At 38.6% G+C, this 20051-nt stretch overlaps 2 protein-coding genes across 20 annotated transcripts in view; both read left to right on the forward strand.

Annotated features, from left to right (window-relative positions):
• CARF (calcium responsive transcription factor) overlaps nt 1-18408 on the forward strand; it is a 35427-nt gene extending 17019 nt beyond the window's left edge. For 7 of the 17 annotated variants that reach the window (XR_010369108.1, XR_010369112.1, XR_010369107.1 and 4 more), the window contains 8 exons: nt 342-575; nt 966-1128; nt 2113-2188; nt 5459-5589; nt 6598-6964; nt 7437-8141; nt 11674-11807; nt 12428-12459. Coding sequence is in view for 1 of the 17 variants with exons in the window: in XM_064434098.1 (XP_064290168.1) it covers nt 342-575; nt 966-1128; nt 2113-2188; nt 5459-5589; nt 6598-6964; nt 15407-15552 (1117 nt within the window). In the remaining 16 variants the exon portion in view is untranslated. Of the gene's footprint in view, nt 1-341; nt 576-965; nt 1129-2112; nt 2189-5458; nt 5590-6597; nt 6965-7436; nt 8142-11673; nt 11818-12427; nt 12460-14322; nt 14377-15406; nt 15571-15680 lie in introns of those variants that run through there. The other 10 variants (XR_010369118.1, XR_010369120.1, XR_010369114.1 and 7 more) reach the window with 10 other exon arrangements.
• Nucleotides 18409-18557: 149 nt separating this feature from the next.
• Nucleotides 18558-20051, forward strand: part of PLEKHM3 (pleckstrin homology domain containing M3) — a 96155-nt gene continuing 94661 nt past the window's right edge. For all 3 annotated transcript variants that reach the window (XM_064434092.1, XM_064434094.1, XM_064434095.1), the window contains exons 1-2: nt 18558-18704; nt 19915-20008. The gene's annotated coding sequence lies outside the window, so the exon portion shown is untranslated. The remainder of the gene's footprint in view (nt 18705-19914; nt 20009-20051) is intronic.

A 20051-nucleotide genomic window follows, 5' to 3' on the forward strand; every position in this document is an offset into this window, starting at 1 on the left:
GTCACTTATTAATAGTAAAAAAATCCACAATGTCAGTAAGACTTCTGTGGCAGTGAAGTATTAAATTGGAAAATGTGTTAAGCACTACGCTATGGAACTTCAGCAGGAGTTTCCTTGCAGGGTATTGATAGAAATAGTTGTATTGTTTTAGGGTTCATCTAGTTGGTTCTGCATTGAAAGGTGTGAGAGGGCCCTGAGTTCTGAAAGACATCTTCTTGCTCAGGGGCTGTAAAAACTTGTCACACTGACTAGGTTTGGTCGTTCTCAGACTGTTCCCCCAAGATACTAATTTTTTGCCTTTGTTTGAGGATTGTGTGTATAACTTCTCTCCTTCTTGCTAGGTGGTATGTACAGTTACCTACTCAGCAAGCCCACCAGTATCATGAAATGGAAACTTCCTGCCTCCCTCCTTCACCATCCCATCTTTCTCTGTCTTCTCCTGAGGAGGAGGAGGAAGTCATTAGAGATGAAAACAGTACTCTGCCTTCTCGACTTCATCCTCAAGTGGCAGACAAGATCCGAGAGCTGGTGTCTCAGGGGGTAGAGCAGGTCTATGCAGTGAGGAAGCAACTAAGGTACAGAACTGTCTGCAGTGCTCAGTCTATAGTGCTATATCCACTTTTTATTTTATTAATTTGGTTTGCAGCTAAAGGGCAGTGCTGGTGCATTATTAAGTCTAATTCCCAGATGTTGTAAGTCTGTTTTTCCCAGCTTTTGATATCTTTTCATATCATTGCAGATAGCCATTAAGAGCTGCTGTACTCTTTAAAGTTACTTGAATAAATGGGGGTTTTAAATTCCAAATTCTGTAGCCAATGCACAAAGACCTGGCTCAGTAGATCATCTAGCTTACTTTTGTCTTGTCATTGCAACAAGGGGAGGGAGAAGGTAGCAGGGTCTCTTAACAGAGGGAAATAGTGGAATATATTTAAGTATGGTAATAAATGTCCTTTAACATATGACAGAAAGTATGTGGAAAGAGAATTGTTCACACCTGATGAAGTGCCAGAAAGACATAACCTGTCCTTCTTCCCCACTGTGAATGACATCAAGAACCACATTCATGAAGTGCAGAAGTCCCTAAGGAATGGAGAGATGGTGTATAATTCAGAAAGTATCCCAGCAACGGTATGTTGGCCTTTGTGTGTCTTGTTGATTTTTGGAGTTAAATACTGGAAATCTTAATTTTTACCACTTAGTTGTATTTCATCCAAAATTTTCTGTGCCTTTATCTTTGCAGCAGCAATATTTTCAGTGCAATCTGTGGCTGAGTAAGACTGGATGAAATATGAATAAAACCTTCTGACCTTATTCAGTATTTATCTCATCAGCATTAGATTGCTGTTAATTGGTTGACAAATTACACTATATTAGCACTTCTTGATGACTGCATGAACTGAAAGCCATTGGTGTAGAAAAATTGACATGTGACAAAATTTTATTCATGGCTTTGTCACTGTCTATGTTTTGAAGAAGTTACTACTACTTTTCAGTAGCTGAAAAAATAGGGATGAAGTGTGTTTCAGGTGCCGTCTAAATTAAGACTTAATAAACATTTTGAATGTGTAAATAGTAATAAATGCACTTTATAGTAAGTGCAGTGTGGTTGAAATTGAATCTTGTGAGCACTCCGTAGCTCTTAAATCTTGTTCCTTAATTTTCTTCCATCTATTGAGCAATAAAGGGTACACAGTGATCCTAGTTTTTCCAGTTATGAGATTAACTGCTAAGAAATGGCTGATTTAAAATCAGCTTTGACAAACAGTACTGTTAAATCATGCTGTGTTATCAGTCTTTTCCCACTCCCTACACTGGTGTAGCCCAGGTGAGTGAGTGTGCTTGTTAGTTAGCCAAATGGTTTGACTATTTTTTATTTTAAAGTCTGTTTAACTGTTATGAGCAGATAAAGCAGACAATCTTCCTGATATACAGTGCATATTTTAAAATCTTTTACAGTATTTTTTGTGAATCAAGAGGCCCTAAAATGCATAATCATAAAGAAGTAAGAAAATGTAGTTTTATGCACTGTTTTCTTATCAGTCCTGTATTGAGCCTGTGTTCCTGTAGACAAACTTGCACCCTTTCTAAGAACTGAGTTCTCTTTCCTTTCAGCTGCAGTGGACCACAGACAGTGGGAATGTCCTCACAGAAACAGTGACTGTTGCGTTTGCCTCACCACCTTCAGATGGTAAGACTGCATAACTGTATAACCTGTGTCTCCAAATGTGTTTTATTAGCTATGTCACAGAAGTTCATTTTCCTTCCCAGGAGATTGCTGTCATGTCCTGTCACTCAGGTGAACTTAAGAAGGATTATTTTGCTATAACTATTTTTGGGGTTTTTTGTTTGGTTTTTTTTTCTATTTGAGTGCATGCGTGGGAAAAATATGCGTAGTCATGATTTTGTTGGCAGAAATGTTAAAATTATAAATTTGGCTTTTATTTAGCATCTTCAAGCGAACAAAAATTTTAGTGGGGTGGTTGTCTGGAAAGGGCATTTTACATTGAATGAAAGTGCTAATAATGCCTCTTTAGAGAGAATTAAGTTACTACTGAACAGATATGTCTGTCAGGGGACACTATACTAGGATCCAGCAGGGGAATTGAGTTTCCAGGGGGTTTGTGCTTCACATATCTTTAAATGTCTTACTGAAAGGGACTTCAATGCACTTTGAGACTCCTGCTTCTCAAAAGTCATTGTCCTGATGAGTTCCAGTGCTAGGATAAGGCACTGAACAACAAGCATTGTGTTTCTGTTGTTGGAATTGAAAGCAATCTTTTCCATTTCCCTTGATGCTTAGAACAGAAACATGGATGTTAAATGGCAGCAGGGCTGAGAGATGTGTTTCTTCATTTCTTTGTGATGTAACTTCTTTATTAATGTGGCATCTAAGTATCATCTCTTCCCAGTGCTTGTTGAGTCACAAAGTCTTAAACTTCTTCCCAGTCTGTTGCAAAACTAGAGTGTAGAAATGGTAGATTTCTCTATAAAATTATGCATTCTTGGTTGAAGGACTGTTTTTTTTGAAGATGTTTGTTGAAACTGGGTTCCTACTACTATTACTTCAACTTCCAAACATGTACTAAGACAAAATACAGGTGTTTGTAACTAGATCTACTTGCTACCCACATAGTTAGAATTCCACTTGGGCTAAGATGTTCTGTTGGATTATGGTGGCCGGTAATAAATTTAAATTAGATTACTCTGCCCTTCCCACCCTTGGTTCAGGAATATTTTGTCTAGTGTGACACAAAAAGAACTTTTCCTCATGTTTGTAGATGCTTTCCCCATCCTCTGTGTAATAGGTTTGATGTGAAACTCATCAGAGGCTTTTAGCAGGGATGTGACTGATGTGAGGTGGAAGAATTCAGTTGTGTGCACATGTTCAGATCATGCTGCACTTTGCAGATGGTTTTCATCTCAGCAGCAGAGCCAGCTGGTTTCCCCATCTAGCTCAAACATGGTGGTGGGTACATTTTGTTCTAGACAGCTGAAAGAGAAGTTTACAGGGACCAAAGGGGCACTGCTGTAGTTGTCATGGTCAGGTTTACTTGTGTGAACAGTTATCCTGTGATTCTTGCCTGGAGAAGCCCTGATGTGTTTGTGTCCCTTTCCCCTTAGGTCAGGGAGTAACGTGGGCCAATTTCTTATTTGTTGTAGCAGGAAATATAAACCCCCAGAGGTTTGGTTTACTGGATGAATTTTCCTCAATGACTCGGTGAACCTGATTTATGTGAAGCAGTTCCATGTACAACAGTGCATTTACTGTTACAAAAAGGCAAAATTTGGGCTCTGTTTCATTTGGGATTTTTTAACTTATTTTGGCCATTGCTGCAGTGGATTAATTTGAACTGAAAAGCATTATGTAATCTTGATGCTTTTTGGGAAGATTTCCAGTGTTTATGGCTCTGAGAGAACATGAGGTTAAATTTTAGACTCAGCTTGAACAGTGTCCCTCTTTTTAAAGGAAGTCTTGTTTTTTTAGGAAAAAAATAAATTTGCAATGTGAACAGACTTAATGTACTTAAGCTTACATGCCTATGTTAATATTGCCATTACTGGGTTTTATGGAGAGACACAGAATAGTTGTGCCCTCAACAGCTGTGGCAGAGCTCATCAAGGATGACTTTTATATGAACTGTATACATATTTGTTTTAATTTCAACACATACATATGTGTACATATATGTTTTAACATACATATTTGTTTTAATTTCAACTTGTGCCAAATGGAGACAACTGTACATTTAAGAAATCAGGCAGTAACAGGACTTGTTTGTGCAGAACTCCCTGTCTCCATTTGATACGACTTGTTTGTAGCAAGTAGAGGAGGAGTTGAACTATTACCTTTTTTCCCAAGGGTGTTGCTGTAGAATATGACTCAGGGAGAGAATTGCTATCTCTTGCATGTGAACATTCACATATGCATATGGGATCTCTGTATTATATTCAAAAGAGTCTAAACATTTGAAGTGCTTGTGTTCAAGAAGATTTATAGGTTTGTATGTGTCTTCTGGTCAGTTGTGATAGTTAAGAGTCTGCAGATCATTATGTATGTTGAAAAATCTACCTCCACTCAAATTGCTGGAAAATTTTCCTGTGATTTTCTGGTAGAAAATGTTTTGTAATTGACCATTTTCAATTTTTTGCATTCACCAGAGTAATCTGCATTCACAGGGCAAGTTCTTCTGTTACCTCCACATCAGTGGAACTGAGAAATAGGAAGCTGAGCACTGTCTGCCTATGTCTGCATAAAGCTTAACCAAAATGTTCTGGGTGGCTCAAACAGGAAATGCAATGATCTCATGAGAAGTTTTCTTGCAGATATTGTTATAAGCAAATCTCAGTTTTTTTAACTTCAGGAATGAAGTGCATCATTCTTGCATTAAATAAGAAGTTTGAGGATATTATATAATCTGTAGGCTGAAAGACCTCCAGATAAAAGGACTTTAGATGATACTGCAGAGAAGTTTTGCTAATTTCACAAAGATGGGAAGGGAGTGGTGAGACATAGAAAATTTCTTGTGTAGATTTTTATTTTGAAAGACAGCCCTTTCTTTTCATACCTGTGTGTTTTTAAGCCCTTACTCAGGTATAGATATTGTCAAATTATTTGCTGCTTTGCTAGAAATGTTTCAGCTTTTATGTTATGACTACAAATTCAAAGCACAGTGTAGGGTGCAATTGCTTTGCTCTCAAGAACAGATTTATGGGTGCCTCTGGTTTTTGCTCTGTACAGATACATACACACAAACTTCCTGCAGTATTGTCTTTTTGTCATACCCAGTCTTCTTTCTTTAGCACCCAAGTTCTGCAAAGAGAACAGCATATATATATGTATATATATGTATTCTGCATTGAGATTGAAGGGAGTTTGTTTGGTTCACCGGGAAGGCTTTTATTAAACAGGAAGAAGAGATTTGTCATAACTGTCTGCTTCCTCACTTTGGCACCATAGGGAGCTCAGGAGTGGAGTCAGTCATCACCAAAGCAGAATCCATCCAGAGCGGGGAGTCCTTGATACCAGAAACAGCTCAGCTGTTGTCTTCACTCTCTTCACTCCAGCCCAAGATATTTGCACAGCTTCAGGTACAGTCAAGTCATTTACAGAACATCAAACATGCTGTGCTGGAAGTGCTGGAGGCGAGCTGAGAGCAGCAAGTTCCCTCTCAGCAGATCCCAAATGCAGCTGGGTAACGCAGACTTGGAAGTAGCTGTCAGCTCTTACTCTGGTTGCTCTTGCATGACATATTTAGCATATAGCTGTGGTGCAGGGGATCCCACTGCCATCTTTTGGCACTTTGAAGTTAGGGTCTGTTGTGAAGGCAAAACCAAGAGGATAAAAGCAGTGGGTTTCTACCTCAAACCAAGTATCTGTTCATTTTCCACACGGTCCAGTTATTTCATAATGAAAATGCTGCTGCAGAACTGCAGGGAGATAAGAGATTCTTGTTTATTCCTTTTAAATCCTTCTCCAGCCTCTTAAGAAAATATCTTAAAATCCTGAAACTGCTCCTAGCTCAGAGCTGTAACCTTGCAGATTGAAAGGCTGAAGAGGGAGGGATAAGAATGTCATGCTAAAAGAGCTTCTTCTAAAGCTCACCTCCCTTCAAAGCTGGTTCTCTTAACCCTCTTCCTTAACTGCTTTGAAAACCTGCCTTCATATTTCCTGAACCCTAACAAAATGCATGATCTTTTCCCTAGAAATATGATCTGTAGTAAGATTCTGTTCTACTTGCTGTTTCTTCTCTTTCTGAGGACAGCTTGATTCCATCTCACATCATTTTATTTAAAGCAGTGTGCTTAGCTTGTTGTACCCACCTCTTGTGGGAATGGGCAGTACTGGGGAATGATCTGAAACTGAACATCAATCCAAAATTAGAACTTTATGGTCATAAGCAATCTTCTCAATGCTCCTGGATTCCATTGTCCTAATTGTTTTCAAGTACATTTTGAGCCTAGAGTTGCTGGGATTGAGTGTTCAGAAGAGTTAATGAGTAGGAAGTCAGAAGCCACCTAGACAATACATGCTGTCAAATGCAAACTCCTTCTGCTGCAAATACTGCTAGGTTGGTACTTCTGCCTTCTCTTTCACAGGGATTACAGCTGCAGACAGCATTTACCTCGACAAATGGATCAACAGCCCTGCTAGCTGTAAATAACCATTCCCCTCCCAGCCCTGCAGGTCTCCTGGATTCCCTGGGGGGTGCACTAGGCAGCCATTCTCTAGCACTGAGTCAGGGGCACAGTCTGCAAGCAGGTGCTGGCCTAACACAGGACAGTGCTGCTGCGCCTGCTTTTGGGGCTCTGTCTGGCTCTGATCAGAGTCTGGTTGCCATGGGCCAGCTGGTACCAGCTGAAGGGGTGGATGACTCCAGAAGCCTGGAAGGAGGAGTGCAGCAGATTCTCCTGGGAGATGTGCAGACTATTCCAGTACGGATTGTGGACAGCCAGCCAGCACTTAGTAAGTTGTAGTTTTCTCAATAATATGTCAATATTAGAATAGAGAAAATACAGTGGGTTTTGTTCTGTGTGTCTTGAAGAAAGAAGACAAATGTGTTGATAGTGGGGAACCCCAAGACAGACTTCTTTCAGACAATTCTATGTAGTTTTTTTAAATTTTTCTGTAGGAAAGAGAATTTTTTTTTTGTGAAAGGGATTTTATATCTCCAAACATTTTATTTTTTTATAAATTGGTTTAAATATTGTTACTCAAGGAGAGCTTTACTGGAACAAGTTCATGTCATCTTGCAATGTTTTAGAGCACAGTAGGTAACGTAACTGGCTATCAAGCTAAAAAGCAGTAAACTTCATATATGCCTTAACTATTAGCTTGAGTTCCTGAAATATTTTTCTTTTAAATGCACAGTTATTGTGGCCGAAGCATTGTCAATGGAGTTTGAACTTCAATGTGTGATTTTTGTTTTGTTTTTAAGCTGAAGAAAATACAGAGGGTGTTGTTACTTGTGTGAGCCAAGTTAAACAAGAAACAAGAGAAAAAGCATTGTCTATGGAAACAGATGAAATCAGAGACTGCCACAGTTCCTCACCATAGTTCTTCGTCTTCACCTGTGAAGCCTGGAAGGATTTTTCAAATTGGAGAACTCTAAATGTCTTGGAAGGAAAGGCAGGTGCTCTCAAGTACTGCCATTCTTTTTTAATTGTTTATGACATTCAGACTAAGCATATTTTAGAGTATTTCTGACAGAAAGCTGTTTTGGTTTGACTGATGTGGCTCACTGCCAACTCCAGGTCATTCAGTTGCCCCATAGAACACCACCTCTCTCTTCTGTTTCAAGTTTTGAGTAATTTGGATTCTCTCCAAATGGCCCATTTTGTTCATTGTTTCTGAAGGTCTTCCACAATTTAATTCCTTAGCTTTAGAATGTGGATCACAATACTGGGTTCACATTTTCTGCTTGAGACCCTTGACTTTTATTGTACTACAGAGACCATAGAATCTGTCAGCTCCAAGATCACACAATCCAACAGCAAAGTGGATTAGTATGGCAATGGTTTTGTGACAAAAGGAAGATCCAGGATGCTAAACTTCAAAGTGATAATGGACATGGATGCTTAAGAAAATGCAACTTTGACCTGATCATAATGTTAATGGTGTGAAGATCAAAGAGAGGAGAAAGGTGAGGTTTCCAGGTGAACGTAAGGTTGTATGATAAAGAAAAGTGTGTGAATTGTAACAGTGAATGTTTTTGACTTGACATCTTTGAACTTAAGTTCTGGCTTTATAATGAGGTTCATTGGTGCATGCAGCCTTCCTTTGCAGCAGTGCTGTAATTGCAGTTGGTCATAACAATTAAATGTAGGAGTCTTTCTCATGGACAATGATTGATGCTGCCATTTCAGCTTATCTACCTCTTGCTTGCACTTAAAGCTATCAGCTCAGACAAATGTGATTTGACCTGCTGTTGTGTGGTATGTAGGGCTTGTGAATACATTCCTAACAAAGAGAAGCCCAAGAAAACAAAGGAAGTAATCAAACCAGTATGTCCAAGTATGCTGTCACCACAACATTCAGAAAACAAACTAATCTTTTTCAAAAGTGACATATTCTAAGACTTATGTGGTTCATACAATTAAAATAATTACCAGGAATCTTTAGAAAATTGAATGTGATAAAAATTAAGGTTTAGTAATATTTGAGTTAAAGCCATAGTAAGTGACAAGCACTGAGCTGTGTAATGTGTGACAGAAGTTTCCTGTAGAAAAAAAATCACACCTACCAATAACTTGGAATCAATTTAAAGCTGTAAATGAAATGAAACTGATAACAACATAGATATCAAGTTAAGCAATTGCATTGTTTGCTTCAGATGTTGAATTCCTAGAGCAACATTCAGAGTAGTCTGTATACAGAAATAGGAGCCTTTCTTAGTTCCTGCTAAGTAGTTGAGAGCTTGATCATAAAATAGGTTTGTTTTCTGCATGCTGTGAGGACTTCTCTCTTTTTCAGACTTGAAAACAAGCAAAGTAAGTACCCCTGGAAAATTAGTCGTTAATTTATGTAGAGAAGAAAGTGTTGTGAATATTATATGAACAAAAATATTGACATTTTTAAATTGTTAGTTTACCTTACATTCAAGCATTCACAAACATCTTCTAAACAGTGGCCATTTAAAATTATTTTTTCATTTTGTTTTGCGTATTTAAAGATAAATCTTTCAAAAGCCTTACATTGAGCTTGTGTTCCAAATGCCTTTATGTGCAAAATCTGTTAGGTGCTATATTTTAGTCTTAACATATATTAACTTCTCTGAGGTTAACTAACATTGTAAACATTATTTGTTTAAAGCTAATGTTTATGGGTTAGCTCCCATTAGAATTTTCCAACAAGATTATGCTCTTATTAAATAAGAGCCAGTATTTTATCATGCAAGTACATTAAAAAAATCTCCAGTTTTTTCGGAGCCTCTAATATTTAGTATCTACACTGACTTGTTTTATGGCAGGCTTTATTCATTCCTGGGTAGGAAAAATCCCACGAGATTCACCTGTGGCCTTTATTTATTTGGTTGAGGTTTTTAATCTTGCTTTGTTTGCTGGTTGTTTTTTTGGTGGGTTGTTTTGCTAATTGTCAAAATATCTCTCAGATGGATGTTGTCTGCTGCAATGTTAGTTCTGGAGCACTCAGACAGCAGCCCCCTTCTCTTTTCCAGCTCAAAAACTGCATTCCAGAATGGGTACCTCCTTCCATGCTGCTGTGTTCAATAATTCCATTATGGCCAGCTTTTCTTTAAGTTTAAACTATTGCATTCCAACTTATATTCCCTTTCCCTACATTGCTCTTTTTTTGAGACTTTTTTTCCTCATTGTTGAGAATTCTCCTTTTGAAAAGAATGAATTACAGTTAAAAATTACCAGCAAGAGGTTATTTCAGTTTTAGTTCTCTTCAAAGCAGACAGTAAATTTGTGATTGGAGTAAAAGCTTAAGGAAATTCAAGTTATATTTCCATCAGTTCTTGCTTAGTTCCCTTATTAACAGTTCTGATTTTAACATGGCTCTTTCCACCATGAGCTGCAGTCTCATCCTGTGCTGCACAGTATTTCTGGTGGTATTTCTGGTTTTGACCTAGTGCTCACAGCTGGAGAAAACACTCTTTTAGTCCATCTTGGATTGCAGGTTCTGAAATTAATTTTGTATTCTGTCCTGATTTGCATGGTACTCTGAAAACAATAGAAGAAAAAGTTGGAAGAATTTTAAAGAAGCAATAAATAATTAGTTGCTTTAAAAGCTGGGGATTAGACTTGCAATTCTATTATTCTGTGTATTGGAAAATTTATTTTAAATGATTCTTGAGTCAATACTCACATTTTTGTCTTCAGTTTTCTTCATTTTCACAGAATTTCAGTTCTTTGTCTTCCAGACACATATTTCATAATTTATTACTCTGTCATTTATTTTAATTTAATATAATAATTCTTTTTCAAAGTGTGTTTTACATTTGTTTTGTGCATGTTGCTGAAGGAGGAACGTGAACTCACCCCTATGTCCAGTCTCTATATTTGATTTAATATCTTTGTTTACTAATATCCACCTACATTTTACAGAGAAGACTGTTATGTATCTGAAAAAAACCCAGAAGTAAATGCTGCCACTTTCAATGGTTAAAGTTGTTTAAATAGAGCACTCAAGGCTGATTTGTCAGAGTAATCTATGTAGCTTGATGCAAAGTACTTGGTTATTACTTTGTGTTGGAATTGCAGTTTTTTACTTTGTTTTCTTGTGGTTGTTGTGTGTAAGCACTTATTTTGCAAACCTAGAATTCCTGACGTTCAACAGCACTGTAAATGAACAACTGATTCTCCAGTTATCCTTGTTGTTGGTTGTCTGTAAGAGTGATTGGTTGCTTTACAAGAAGAGATGTGCTTCTGTATGTGCATGCAAAGATAACCTTTTGGTAAAATGTATAGAAGGTATAAAAAGGTACACATCTATAGCTCTCATTCAAGGCTGGAGGCCACTTGGGTGGAAACCAATACTGGTAATGAGTGTTTTTGGTGGTACAAGATTATTGCAATTTCCACAAAATTTAGAGGCACAAATGTCTGTGTATGTATGTATTTTTTTTTCTATAGTAACTTAATGTATAATATTCCTATTCAAATGTAAACTACTTGTTCTTTTAAAGTAGTGGTCTGTTTTGTGGCTATGGGGGCTCATGGGGAGAAATGCAAGAGCTCTTTCAGGGCAGAGGATTTTAGGGATGATGGAGAACAAGTAAGACAGCTTCAGGAAGACCAGGTCGAAGAAGTTTCTGAAAAGCAAGGATCCTGCTGGGAGGGCTGATGGGGGCTGTGCTGGGGGTTTTGGGGTTGAGAGCCCAAAGGCTCAATGCAGTTCCTGAGTCTATCCATAGTCCTCTTTGTGCCAGTAGTGGATAGTGTGAGTTCATGGTAGGAATTTAAAGATATGAAGAGAAGGGAAGCCTGCCATGCCCTTAAAAACAGAAAAGCTGCTTGAGTTTTGGTGAGCATCAGAGGCAGATAAATGACTCCCCATAGTCTGAGGTGCCCATTCTTAGCTTCTGATATGAAGAAGAAACTCCTGTTGGAGCTTCAGCCCAGGGCTGTAGACTCTTTACCTGTTACCAAAGAAAACAAGCCTTTTTTTTTTTCAACTGAATTAACCTGCTGCTTTTCTCATCCCACTGACAGCAGCTCAGTATCTGCCCAAATGTCTCTTTCTTCACACTTATTAAGGCTTCCACAGAAGTCCCATGCCCTCAGGCCCTCCAATTCTCAGTGTTTCTCTGTTGGACTGTTGAGGAGCTGCTGAGTTCATTGCACAGGTAAACACTGGTGAGCGTTGCCCCATCAGTTTTTCTCCCTCCTTCCCCACAATCATAAGTACATATGTTCCTTTAAATTGCATTAAGATTTTTTACTTGCCTGCTTAGGGGTTTATCATCATTACTGGGATGAGTATGAAGGAGCCCTGTTTCACAAACCATTTACATTCACAGCAATTGAAAGGATTTGATAGAACAAGGAGGAAAGGATGGTTTCTGCCAGCTGTTAGGGCTGGCCTCTTTCATTCCACTTGAATTCCTGATTTGGCTGTGGATAGTAGATGCCTGTTAAGTTGTCCGTCTGTTGGCAAAAGTGCAATTTTCTCCCCTAAGGCTATTCAAGCAGATAGGTTCTCAGATGTTTAGGTAGGAAGAATCTGTTCCATTAGGGATAGAAAGTATGATACAGCTGAGGATGGTGCTGGGGAAAGTTACTGCTCTTTATGGGTCTCTGATGAGAAATTCATCTTTGATCTGCCTTGCCTTTCTGAACAAAGCTCTTGTAGGAATAGACTTCAGAGCATATCCCATCAGTAACAATTATCTTCTCCCCAAAACAATGCACCTCATTAATGAATGAAACAAACCTTATGTAAAACAGGTGGTGTTGATTTTTTTAGGTCAGAAGCTCTCCAGCTGGCCTATCCATCAACAGCAGCTAAGGTATGATTTGGGAGGGAAAGGAGGGAAGAGCAAATAACAGGAGTGTGTGTGTGCATGCGATTTTTTTCCAATATAAGCTCTTACATGTTAGTATCCCATTCCATTTCTGATGCATATGACAAATTACATGCTTATTTTCTGAAGGGATTTGAACTGTTTTTTGGAGAGTCTTCAAAGAAGTGATTATAAATAGTACTGCTGTATCATACCAACTACTAGTACATGTTTGTCAACTAGGACCCCATCCTGTTCTTGTACAGAAGGGGTTTTAAAAGCATGGAAGCTTTATGAGGGCAAGTACTGACTGTCCTTGTCCTAAGGAGTCTTCCCTGGACAGGAAAATAGGAGCTGTGGGAGTAATTCTCATCCGTAGTCTGTTAGCCTCTGATAAATAGAAGAAACCTTGCAAAAAGCATATATATATGATAGCCCCTCACACAAGTTACCTTTGGATACTAAGTATTTTTAAAATACATCACATACGTATATAGATGTATGTACCTCAAAATAAAATGGAGACATGACTTTTAGTTGGTTGCACATAGTTCTGTAATACCATTTTAATTACACTTATCTGTGGTTAAATGATGCAGATATTTTAGGGCACATGTAATCAGATCTTTTAATGTGGGTAATTGGAATTCATGTTTTTACTACAGCCATCCTTCACTCTCTGCAGCGCAGCTCAGTTGGTCATTTGGCATGTACTGGCTTCTGTTAATGACATTCTGCCTGTTTAAACAAGAGCATGCTGTTCTAAGCAAATTAAATTTCTCACTTTTCTAACAGGGATTGATATGGCTCATCATGAAAGTCTGTTGCTAGTATAGTGCTTTCATAAGAGTTGATTTCTGGGTCCTCACTAGGAAGGAACTAGAGAGCAAAAGCTTACATACTATTGGATCTGCCATTTGGACATTTGTCTAATGTACTTGGATTTCTATAGCAGGACAGTGTCAATACAGCATAAACTGCCACTAAATTACTTTAAACATTTCAATTCTCTCCCTTGGTCAAGTGTTGACAGTTCAGTGGCTCCAGGAAAGATCATAGGAATATTTCTGCTCTTTGAAGAACAGTTTCTGTCTGTAGATACTATTTAAAACATAATTGGGTGTGGCAATCAATGGCAGTACAACAGCCAGAAACAGAGGTGTGTGTTGGCAGATCAGTGAGAGAGGGATTTCAGTCCCAGTGTCCTTGTGCCAGACTAACATGCTCTGTGCTAGTCCTGAAAGCAGCCTTGACAAACAGTGATTGTCTTTCTGCTGACATAGCTGTTCTTTCTGCTTGCCCACTCAAGAAGTTCTACAAGCCTTCAAGGAACATGGAGAGCATGAAGGTGTGTAAGATCTTATGAGAGGACCTGCAGGAATGAAACAGAGGAGATTAAAATTTGATGACATGACTTCTATGTAATGCACTTTCTTTGGTGGGAGGAAGAGGATTTTCCAATAGAGAATAAAAGTAAATCTTCCTTTTCAGAATATTGATATTATTGCTGACTCTCTCTGGTCTGCTCAACAAAATGCCTAGTGTTTGGACAGATCTCAGTGTTTTTATGAGTGTGTCCCAAAATGTTAATACTCATTCATACATTGCCATCTTTGCATGTCATACTGAAACTGTAGGCCAGTGGCACCTCCTTGATCTTTTTATTGTCTCTGTGCATTTTATTAAAGTAAATGAAAGCTTGTTTTATAAAGAAACAGCAGAGAGCTTTTATCCAGAGTCCTTTCAGAGATACACTTTTTACAGAGTAAGCTTTAACTTAATAATGTTGTATATTTGTAACCCTTTAATAACCTAAAATAACCAAAGCCTTTTCACTTTTTTTTTTCTTTTTATCCAGAACATGAAGCATTCCAAAGTACCCCTCAAAACTACCATGCTCAGAGCCTGAAAGGTTTGGCACTTTTCCTCCTCTCTAGGTGATCTTCCATCTGTGCTGTGTTCAGTGTCTTGCATCTAACACCAGAATCCATAGTTAAGACCTGTCCCATCACATGAGGGCACCTTTTCATTTGCATAATCTACCTGGTCACTTGACAGCATGTCAGTAACAATATCTGCAAACCACCTTTTGTTGATTAACATCAGTCACATCAGTTCTAGATGTGGCGAATTTTCTTTGTGCATGGAATTTGCACTGGTTTAGTGATACCAGTGGTGTCAAAAGTAGTCAAGTCTCACAAACTGAGAGCCTTCTGTTGTGAGTTTGATCTTAATCTGAGCTAGGGACAAATTCTGAGGCTATGCCCCTGTGTTCTGCAGTGCTTGTTGAGCAGAAGAAAAATCTTGCAGCTCCCAAGAACAGCTGCATTTGTGTTTCTGCCTAATGTAAAGCTGCTGATATTAATCTCTTGAAGGATGGCTCATGGAATTCTGCTTTCCAGTTTAAGGGATGATGAAGTCTCTGTGTATGAAAACTTGGTGGAAAATGTAGAGAGATGGAAGTGCCTAGAACAGTCACCCTCAAGTGTCCTTAATTTAGGAATAGGAGCTGGTAAAAGGAATAAGCAACTGAAGCATATAATGGTGAAAATAGGCATTCTTGCTCTTTACATAGCATTGCCCTTACACAATACTTTTTCTTAAATATATTCCGTGGCAAACACTGGTCAGCAGTTAGAAGAAAGCAAATCTCAGTTTCTCCCCACAGCCGATTTACAGTTTAAGAGTGCTTCTGCAAATTAATCACAAGTTGGGCCTAAAAATCTATCCTAGATCTAAGTTCAGTTTTGCTTTGTCAGGTCACTGTTAAGTTACATAAATTTAACTTTTTTGCATAGCTGTTTCTTTTAAAGCTAAAATTAAATGTGAGAGAGAATTGGAAATTTTGTTTCTAACAGAGGATACTTCTGACAACTGAAGTGTGCAGGTGTTTCCCCCTTGTCTTCCACTTTTATCTCTTAGTTCATTTGCTGTTTTCTCAGGATCACTTACCTCCGAGAGTACTCCAGATAACTGTCAAGAGACCAGAGCAGAGAACCGAAGAGGAGGACAAGTTTGCAAAAAACTGCTTGCAGGAGATAAAAAGCCCTCAAAGTTACAACTGAAGATTGCAATTTCTTATGGCTGAAATGGCTCACTTTAGATGGTGAATGTTTTTTAATATACTGCTTTTTAATTGTTGATTTGTTACTATTTATGCTCTGAGCATGTAATAAAAGCTAGAATGGTAATTGTGTATTTTGCTTTTATCTTCAGTGCACTGGTTATCTTCTGAATGCAAACTGGTCTGATAACGCCATGGTTTTGGCTGTTGACAAAGCTGTTATCACATCTGGCGTGTTCTGTACGTGGAAAGACATGGAGGAAGTGGGAACCTTCTTGACCTGACTTCTGCTGAGAACAGATGATCTGTGGAAAGAGGGCTTTACCAGTTTAAAATCAATATCCTCACAATAATTTCTTGGGTGTACAGCTTTTTCATGTCGGGGGCTAGAGCATCTCTAGCTTTGCACATAATACAAGACGTAAAATTACCTCAGTGGCCTAGCCATATATTTGTTGTCTCCTACCACTGTACTCCTTGCTTTTGGGAGTGGGAAAATAGTTTTAACGTGTTCTGATTTTCCACTTTTCTGCCTTTCTCTTGTTGCCTCTTTCTCATACCCGGAGCAGCACAGAAAAAAATTTCTCATTTTAAAAAATTTCTCTATCCTCAGTTTCCCATGTTTTGAGGTTTCCTTTTTGCTTTATGTCCTGGAGTTTGATCTCTTACATGATTGAAATGTAAGATATCATTGCATTTTGCTTGAGGAGTGGGAAATACTGGGGTGAGCTCCACTGCCCCCTTCACTCCGGAAGTCCTGATGGGAAGCACCTGCCACAGGTTCTGCTCCTGCATCTCCACACAGGTCAGCACAAATGCAGAGCTGTGCTGATGACAGCAGTGTCTGTGTGCACCAGCACCTTATCAGTACAAAGTTATTGCTGTGAGTCCAGATCAGTCTGTGGGTCTGCCCCACTGTGTCCCCACAAATGACTCTTTGGGCACACCTTGAAAGAGAGCACAGGAGATGGCCAGGAAGTTCTTGATGCTCAACTTTGAGTTTGTGCTTCTGTATTGAGTTCAGGTGCCCTGGTGTGGGTGGCCCCGTGCAGGACACAGCTGGCTCCAGGCAGCTCTGCAATGGACCCACCACAGGACACAGCTGAGCATGTCAGTGAAGCTGGGGCACCTCTGGGTGTCTGTAAGAAAGGGAAAATGCTGCATGGCAGAGAGGAACAAAGAAGAAGGTGAAGCAGCTCCCTCAGCACCAAGGTCAGAGAAGAAGGAGAGGGAGGAATTGCTTCAGGTGCCGGAGCAGATGTTTTCCTTGCAGACCACAGAGGATTACATGCCAGAGCAGGTGCAGATTTTTCTGGAGGAACTGCAATCCATGGAGAGGAGCCATGCCAGAACAGGCTTCTGCTGAAGGACTGCAGCCTGTGGAGAGGACCCATGATGGAACAACAGGAAGAAGCTGTTACAGACTGACTGCAATGCCCATATTCCTCTTTGCCTTGTGCTGCCTTGGACAAGGGGAGACAGAGAAGCTGGGGGTTCAAAGTGTGAAGTTGAGTCTGAGGAAAGAGGGCAGCAGGGAGGGAATGTGCTGTTTAAATTTGCTTTTGTTTCTCAGTGATTTAATCCATTTTAATTGGCAATAAATTAAATTAACTTTTCTCACATTGATTCAAGTATTGAAATTTACATCTGCGTGCAAGTCATGGTGGAAAATCCTGATGTCCATTTGATCACTGCCAAGTCACTATTGCCTTGAATTTTTTAAGTAATCAGATTTTTATTTCTAAGAATTCATTCTGTGTGAAGGAAGTAGTGTGCCTTGTCTGAATCGGGAATTGCATTTCTGGATGTATTCTGGTTAGGCCTTTCAAGTTCAGCATACTCACTTCACTAGAGTAGATCTCAGGTGGAGAATTAACTCAGGAACATGTCTAATCCCTTACATTTCAGCTAGAAAAGAATACCAGCCATATTTTTACAGGTTTGAGCATGGGAGAGGCATTCTGAGGAGAGGATGCTGCAGCAGTAGATTCTACTTTAGCTACTTCAGTAAGCTGTTCTTACAGGTGCTAAGGGTGTGGCATCTCCCCAGTGTTATGTCTAGCAGTGCTTCAGAATGGGGTAAAGTTCGTGGTGAGTGGCATCTTTGGTGAACCTGCTGTTAACTTTCAGAAAAGAAATAAGCAGAGTTTGGAAATGAGATTTATATTCTTGTGCTTTCCAGAGATTATTTTCCTGAATAACAAGGTAACTTCCTTTAAAGGGTAAGTTTTATAGGTATGTTCTTACACCACCTTTGGAAAATACTTGTCACTGGACACAAAGGGTATCTACACAGGGTACTAGGTGACGTGACACACTTACAGGTTTATAATGGGGGCACTGGAATATAAAATTGATGGATAGCTTCCTAATATTAGCTAAACTATTCTTTTCATCCTCTCTCTTCACATTTCACTATAAAGGGAAGAGTCTCTGTTAAAAGGAACATGGTAAATTTTTAGTTGTCCATAAAACTGTTTATGAACAGTTGGATGAAAAGAACTTCTTTGATAATGAATTGGATGAGCTTTGGAAAAAATTGTGATGTCATTGTAACTTCAAGTATTTTCTTCTAATTGTATACACTCACTATTGATTATTGTCTTACTGTTTATTTGCTGTATAATTTATTTGTTAAGCTTTTCTGCCCATGTTAGGGCCATAGAAGTAATACATATTGCAATTCTCTTTTCTTTTGAAGTTTTATAAAAGGGAAAAGAATTCTTCTTTTTTTTTTAGCCACCTGCTGCTCTGGAAAAGTCCATGATTATCCATGTTCCATAGCTACCAAAAATATTTTGTGCTGAAGTACTCCATAAACTTGAGATTTTGTCTTTTGATCAGGCAAAGTAAATTTGACATCTTAAAAAAAAAAAAAAAGGCAGACTGACTACACTGGAACGAAATCTAGCATCTTTTGGAGCTGTGACCTAGGGGTCATCACTTGCAATTGTAAAAGGATTGACGTTTTCATAGTGAAATGTTTTTATTCATCCAGTTTAATCTATGAACAAAAATGTCTTCATTCCTCTTATTTCAGACTTCTGAACTCCTTTGCAAAATGAGAGATCGCTAGTGAGATTAGCTAATAACTGCAAAAATGGAAAAAATTTCACTGGGGACAGGTGCTAACAGAATGTACCATAAAGCCAGCCAGCATAATTAACATTAGTAAGGTAAGATCTTTCAGAGATTAACTACAGGCTAATACTTTTGGTGGTACACTGGTGTTTATTCTGATCTTGCAAACAAAAATAATGTTTATGAGCCATTGCAGAAAGAACTGGGAAATAAAGCTCTTTCTAAAATGCCAGTCTGTGGTGGTTTTGGTTCCTGTTGGCTTTGTCAAGCTTTTACTGGGTGTTCATTCCTTTGTGTATCCATTGTAGGGTCTGTTTTATCTGATCTCTTATGTAGAGTAAGTTAAAATAAGTTAATAGTTAATACTTAGAGCATAAGACACAAGTACTTAATGGCAAGATATGATATTCCATATATTTTCTAATAAATAGTAAAAGTTTAATATTCTTGATAATTATCAGGAGACATTTGGGAGAGACTTCCCATGCTGTATTCACTCTTTTTGTGTATGTTTCAGAATTGATGAATTCCCATTTCTTTGAGAGTTGTCAGGAGTTTTTAGCAATGAAGTTACTATTTTGAAATGAACTGTAGATTCCTGACACTTAAAATGGTTTCAAGTAGGGAAACCAGGTTTGTATTTAATTTTGAATGCCCAGAATTTCCATTTTCTTTCCAAAAAGAAGAGACACCAGAGCCACCTCTGCACTCAGAGGATCACTACTGTTTGGACATAATGTTACAAAGATCAACAGGGTTTCCAGAGAAGTTTGACTGGCATCATAGCCAAGGACAGCATGGTGTGAGGCAGTGGTGCTGCCTGCTCTGAGATGCCTGGAATACTTTGTGTTCTTTGTTCAGTGCCTTGATGCTGACATACCAGTGAGATGATAAAAGGATGAGAGTCCATGAAAAATATTTCATTTAAACCCAGAAACAGAGGCAACAGCTGGCATATTTAAAATTCTTACATAGTTGAGTGTCTTGAGATATTTGAGGAGTGAAAAATTGTTTGTTTTTTTTTTTTTCCTTTGTCACATTGTTTGGTAACAAAAGACAGTATGTTAAGCTTATTTGGAGAGTTTCCTAGGAACCAGAATCAGGTAGTGCTAATAATATTACGGATTGGTAATAGTGCTATTTGGGTGGGGTTTTTTTTTAGATTTCCAGTTGCTGTCACTTTCTCCAGGGAATTTCTGTTAATTTCTCCAGGGAATTTCTGTCAGTACATTCCAGCGGGACACTGTCTCCACTGTGTTGAAGTAGTACTGTTTACTAACTTTAAAAATCTTTCCCATTACTGAGGTGATTTACAAGAAAGTCAGTAGAGTTGGCTGTCTAGATAAAACATAGTCCTCTGGAGTTAAGTCTGACGAGAAGGCAAAACTGGCAGGATATGGTGAGTACTGAGATTTTGAGGAATCAGGAGAGCAATTTTTTGA

This window comes from Passer domesticus, chromosome 10, assembly GCF_036417665.1.
Source record: "Passer domesticus isolate bPasDom1 chromosome 10, bPasDom1.hap1, whole genome shotgun sequence".
NCBI lineage: Eukaryota > Metazoa > Chordata > Aves > Passeriformes > Passeridae > Passer > Passer domesticus.